This window comes from Mangifera indica, chromosome 2 (genome assembly GCF_011075055.1).
Source record: "Mangifera indica cultivar Alphonso chromosome 2, CATAS_Mindica_2.1, whole genome shotgun sequence".
Classification (NCBI taxonomy): Eukaryota; Viridiplantae; Streptophyta; class Magnoliopsida; order Sapindales; family Anacardiaceae; genus Mangifera; species Mangifera indica.
Genome location: NC_058138.1, coordinates 4,980,016 through 4,986,575, shown reverse-complemented (window position 1 = coordinate 4,986,575; position 6,560 = coordinate 4,980,016). Strand labels below are relative to the sequence as shown.

At 33.2% G+C, this 6,560-nt stretch overlaps 1 protein-coding gene across 1 annotated transcript; it reads left to right on the top strand.

Moving 5' to 3' along the window:
* On the top strand, positions 1–684 carry LOC123197994 (agamous-like MADS-box protein AGL103). Its single transcript, XM_044612560.1, has one exon. It carries the CDS (start codon positions 15–17, stop codon positions 648–650), a length of 636 nt encoding a protein of 211 aa, XP_044468495.1. The 5' UTR covers positions 1–14; the 3' UTR covers positions 651–684.
* Positions 685–6,560: the final 5,876 nt, after the last annotated feature.

The window sequence follows — 6,560 nt, the reverse complement described above, 5'->3', positions numbered from 1 at the left end:
TGTTGTCAAATTCAATGGCTCCCTCAAATTCAAGACAATTCAACAAGCGAAAATTAACGTTGAAGAAGAAAGCTCAGCAGCTGCAGACACTGAGCGATGTCACGGTGTGCATGGTGTGCTTCGACGCCGACGGCGACGTCACCACGTGGCCGGAGGACAAATCTCAGGTTGATGAAAAGATCATCAACTACAAATTAGCTCAAGCCGGTGAGGGATCAAAAGAGAAGCTCAAGAGTAACCTAAACCTTTTAGGTTTCTTGGACAGCAAGAAACGAAAAATCCAGAAATCAAAGAAGAAGGATATTGGGAATTTGTTTGCAACGTGGGAAGCGAATTTGAACAAATTGCAGGAAAAGGAGCTGGTGGCTCTGTGTAATTGCTTGGAGTTGAAGTTGTGGGGCGTAAGAGAGAAGATTAAGGTGCTGACGAAAATGAAGGAAAAGGGCAAAGCAATTCAAGTTTACAATAACAATGGAGATAACAGTGAGAATTTTGTTCCTTGGGGAGGAAATTGTAATGAAAATATTGGTTTTGTGGGAGAGAGTAGTAATTGTGATAAGATTTTGAATCCTTTTGATTCCATGGTTTATCAAACCCCATTGCATGAAGCTCTGCCGATGTCCATTAGGCAATCCCCATGGCCGTTCTGAAGCGAGTCAGCTTAGTGATACAATTTCAAGTGCAAAGTCTTAAATTAGTTTTTTTTTTTTTTTAATTCGTAATTTCGAACGTGTGTATATTCTTTATTTCTTCAGAGTTATGGGAATAAAAGTTCTCCAATTTCATGAAAATTATTCTTTTGTTATTTTGAGTAATCAAGTGTTTATTTTATAGTGTTGCGTGTCTCTACTCTCTGTAATCCAAATCATATGTAGTTTAACTGTTTGATTTATTTATTTACCCCTAGTAAATACGGGAATGGAAGTAAACGATACGGGAGTTATACGGGCATAATATAGTAAACAGTAAAAAATACATTTATAAAAAAAGGGTTATAAAATTCTGATACAGAACGCATGTATACAGGTTTAGTATGATAGATCATTAATAATACATGCAATATCAAACATAATTCTAACATTTTTCATAGATTTCTGGTTAACAATTTAAATATAAAGTATCTAATTGACTATTAAATCGAATATAACATAATATATAATCAAGATTCAATCATTATCAAAAAATTATCAGGAGAGATTAAAGATTTAGATGACAAAAAATTGTGTTTTTTGTTTTATATAGTCATGACATTATGATAATTAATTGAAAATACAAGAGATATTTTTGTATTTTAAAAAATTCATGAAAGACGGAAAACATAAAACAAGACAAAAATACGTGTTCAATATGGGAAATGTATAAAAAACGTGTTTAATATGTTTTGGATTCAAAAATTTGAAACGTCGTGTTTAAAATGCAAATTAAACACAGGTAATTTATGTTTTTCTTGACTACATGTGTTAATAATTGAATTGTTAACATGATTTTTATAATTGAATTGTTATATATAATCGCATTCAATTACTACATGTGTTAATAATCTCATTAAACTTAATGTTTTGTCTAAAATAATCTCTATGGAAGAAGAGTTTTTGGTAATTGTTGATACAGAAAATTGCACCAACGAGAAATTCATGATATTTGGAAGCAAGATTGTGAAAAGTCAAGACAGAAAGTGGTAACACTGAGTGAGAGATTGTTCAGGGAAAGCCACATCCAACCATTTGTTAATTTTTAAAAATTATAAAAACCCACCCATTTGTTAATTTTTAGGGTGAGTGTCAGAAGCAAAATCATGATTTAATAAAGATATTTAAAAAAACTAAAAATTTAATCACATTTCTCCTTAGGTTTAAAAAACTAACAATTTTCTTCCACCTAAGGTTTGAAAAATCACCGTTTCCCGCTAAGGTTTCAATGGGAGCTCTTCGACAATGATCTATTCTTCGATCATCAACTTTTTCTCTCCTTCTAGTCAATCAAAGTTTGAGTAGTGTTTGATTCAAAATCGATTTGATAATTTTAGAAGAAGCTTGGCCTCTCTAAACTCGTGCGATATTTGTTTAAACTTGAGCTTAAACTTGAAACAAGTTTGGTTAGCTTGATTAGGCTCAAATGAAAAAACATTTTTACCCTCTGATTGTTAAATTGGTTTTTTTACTCCATAATTTATATATTTTTTAATTAACCATATTTTAAGACACATGAATAAGATTTTATAGGTGTAATTGTCATATTTAAAACTTGAATAAAGAACAATTTTCCCACCCAAGGTTTAGTCTAAAAACACTTTTTCACCCCTAGTTTGTGCAAATAACATTTTTCCTCTCAAACGCAAACTATGTTAAAAAAAAACTAACCATGTAAAGACAAAATAATAAATTTATTATCTATTAATTTTGAAAATAAAAAACAACAACCTTTATCAAACCCCAAATGTTTTAAACATAAGAATTTAACCTTAAAAAACACTTTATATTTTATTCAATTCTTTAGAGATTTAACTATCATTTTAAAAATTTTTAGGGGATAAACTGATATTTCAAAAAATTTGAAAAGACCCTCAAAGTTGTTTTGAATTCATATTCTTCCATATTCACTCTTTGCATTTACAATCACCTCTGTGCCTTCACTTAACTCTCTTCTTGTTCACCTTATTTTTCAGTTTTCTTCTTTCTAACGCCATCACCAGATTGCTTCATTTTTCACTCCTGTCCAGTTCCTGATTCCTTTTTAAAAGAAAAGAATCACATATTACTTCTTGCCTTCGATTACATCTTCTTTACCAAAAAGATTTTCATTTCTCTAATTTTTTGTTAAAAAATTTGTTAATTTTTGGTGGTTGTACTGTGATTATCTCTGTTTGAAGTACTTTCAATTGCTTTACTTCTCTTCTGTTTTTCAAACTTAAAAAAAGTTCAAAAAAAAAAAATGTTTGATGATAGTGGGAATCTTGGGGGTGCGGTGAGTCCTGTCCTTCAAGTTGCCTAGTGGTTGGCTGCTCCAATTTGGCGTCAATTTAAGTATTTGTTCGACTACAAGAGCAACTTTGACAATGTCCAAGAAGTAGTTGATAAGCTGAAAATACAAAAGACGAAGTTCGGCGTAGGGTTACTGCTGCCGAAAGAAATGTAGAAGAGATCAAACAGAATGCTAAGGACTGGCAGAAAGATGTGGAAAAGAGCATCACTGAAGCAGAGCAGTTGATTCAAGCGAAAGCAAACAACCCTCTATGTTTCAAGGGATTGTGCCCCAACTCCATCATTCACTACATACAAGGCAAAAAAGCATTCAAATTAAAGCGGGATGAGAAGAATCACATTGGGTCCTGTTTCCTATCCTATTATGGTGATCTTTCCCTATAATCAAAATTAAAAAGTTATTATAAGTAAATTGTACTCAGATTTTCAAGTTCTGTTCAGAGAAGAATCACATATTCTAGGCAATCTGTTGTTAGCAGTGGACATCCTTCTAAAGATAAAAATTTTTCTCCCTTACAATGAAAGCAAAATCAATAAATATTTCAATCAAACAACTTTGATGTGTAGATTATCTAAATATTTACTATATATTCCCTAGATTATTGAAAACTAAACAACAATTTTCAAACAACCATCAAATATAACCTTCTAATACTAAAATCACTCTAAAATAGTCCAATCGTAGTACTATAAAGTAACTTCATTTTTTATTCATAATCACTTCCTTTTCTATTTATAAACAATAATTTCTTCAGTGACAACTAGACACGTCAATTGGGCCGGGTCGAATGGAGGCCCGGCCCGAAGCACGAAAAAAAGCCCGGGCACGACAAAGCCCGGCCCGGTACTGTAGCGTGCCGGGCCGGGCCCATGGGCTTATCGGGCCGGGCCTTGGGCCTTAATATTAAACCCATAGGCTGGCCCGGCCCAGCCCGGCACTGTTCACATATATATATAATTTTTTTAAATTTTTTCTTCTGCCAAATGGCAGAAGCTGCTTCTGCCTGGTGGCAGAAGCTAATTCTGCCTGGCAGAAGCAAGCTTCTCCCAGGCAGAAGCCCAGGCAGAACGCTTCTGCCTGGCAGAACGGCTTCTGCCTTGGCAGAAGCCGTTGGCTAGCTTCTGCCTTGTGGCAGAAGCCGTTGGCTAGCTTCTGCCACAAGGCAGAGGCAGAAGCCGTTGGCAACGGCTACTGGCGCCAGTAGCCGTTGCCAAACTTTGTTTTAATTTTTTTTTAATTAATTGATTTTTTCCTATAAAAACCTATTCAATTTTTCATTTTCATTTTCAATTACAATTACAAATTTCTCAAACTCTCAATCTCTCAAACTCCCAATCTCTCAAACTCTCAATCTCAACTATTTATTATATTTTTAATTTCATTTTATTTTAATTTTATCATTACAATATATTACAAATGGATCCAATGTCAAATGAATTCAATCCATTTGAATATTATCATGCTGGCGCTGATGATATTATTGATGATGCACAAGGTGGGATAGGTAGAGCACCAACAGGTGAAAGTGGTACGGGTACAGGTTCGCATTGTTCGACAGAGAGAAAAAGAAAACAAACGTCAATGGTATGGGAACACTTTGATAGAATAGAGGAAACAATAGAGGGGAAATTAATTCGTCGAGCAGTATGCAAACATTGCGGTTCTTGTTTAACATGTGCAAGTACAAGTGGGACGGGACATCTTCGCCGACATGTTACTGATTACTGTAAAAAAATTCCACATGAACTTAGAGGACAAAAACAAATTGCATTCACCAGATCGCGATCTGTTGGTCCAGGTGCCACTTCAGCAGGAGGTCCGAGCGGTTCTGGACATATGGGAGAAATGTCAACTTTTACGTACGATCAAATGAAGGTTCGAGATTACATGGCCAGGTATGTCGTTGCTTCTGATCAACCTTTTAGTTATGCAGAAGATGAAATTTTAGAATGGATGATGCAAAATAGTATTCAACCAGCATTTAGAAGAATTTCTAGGTCAACTCTTAGGTCAGATATATTGAGAAATTATGAACTAATGAAAATAAAAATTATTGGAGAATTAAGTAATTTTAATGGTGTTATTTCAATAACTTCTGATTTATGGACTGCTACAAATCAACGTATAGGGTATCTTTGTGCAACTGCTCATTATATTAATTCTGATTGGCAATTATGCAAAAAAGTTATTGCATTTAGAAATTTAGAATATCCACATAATGGTCTTGCAATTTATCGTTCATTAGCAAATATTTTTGATGAATATAAAATTAATAATTCTATTTTTTCAATTACTTTAGATAATGCTAAAAATAATAATAAAGTTATTGAATATATGCATAATCATTTATCTCCTCCATTTAATGGAAAATTATTTCATGTTAGGTGTGCATGTCATATTATTAATTTAATCGCTCAAGATGGCTTGAGTTTGGCAAAAAAACATTTAGAAGTAATTAGACATGCCATTGCATATATTTCATCATCCCCATCACGGGTACAAGCATATCATCAATTATGTAAATCAATGGGGTTAAGAAGGAAAAAATTAAAAATAGATATTAGCACTAGGTGGAATTCAACATATCTCATGTTGAAAGCATGCGAAGGGTATGAAGTTCCTATAACACGATACTTCAATACCCAACCAATGGATTCGCAAGATCCTATTTTTTTGACAGATAAAGATTGGGAAATAGCTATGGCTTTAATGAACTTGTTAGAGCCATTGAAAACAGCCACAGATCATTGCTCAGGTGTGTATTATCCGACAACTTGTTCTATAATATATAATATGGTAGAAATAAGTGATATATTTAAAGAACATAGGTATCGTCACTCTCATAATGCTTTTCAAAATATATGTATGCAAATGGAACAAAAATTTAAAAAATATTGGAGTGAAATTCCTTTACTTTATTCTGCAGCTACTATTTTAGATCCTAGGGCAAAAACTAATGGATTACAAAATTTATTTGATGTTATTAATGAAAATTTGTCAATTAATAGCAATGTAAATTCTGTTGAATATGTTCAAGAATTTTTATTTGATATGTATAGTATTTATGAACAAAAATATGGAAAAACTGGACAAAGTTCTGCACCAGAGGTAAGCTCTGGTAGTTCAGGTAAAAAAAAGTCACGCATATGGTCTTTATTGCGCAAAGGTAAACAAACTGTTAGTCAAAGTACAAATTATAGTCAATTTTACAATTATATAAATATTGACCATTATCCTGAAATTATTCAAAGATATAATGCTGAAAAACTAGATGTTTTGGCATGGTGGAAAGACAAGGCAGAAACCTTTCCTGTGCTTGCAGCCATGGCTCGAGATCTACTAACACCTCCGATGTCAACTGTAGCATCGGAATCCGCTTTTAGTGCAGGGGGATGTGTGCTGGATGATAGACGATCCAATTTACATCCAAATATGGTCGAAGCGATAATGTGCATGAAAGATTGGATCAAAGCTGATTTTAAATTACAGAATCGTGTGACAGAAGATGTCTTTGAAGAATTCAAAGATTTGGATGTAGAAGATGAATAGATAAATATTATATAGTAGATAAATTTTAT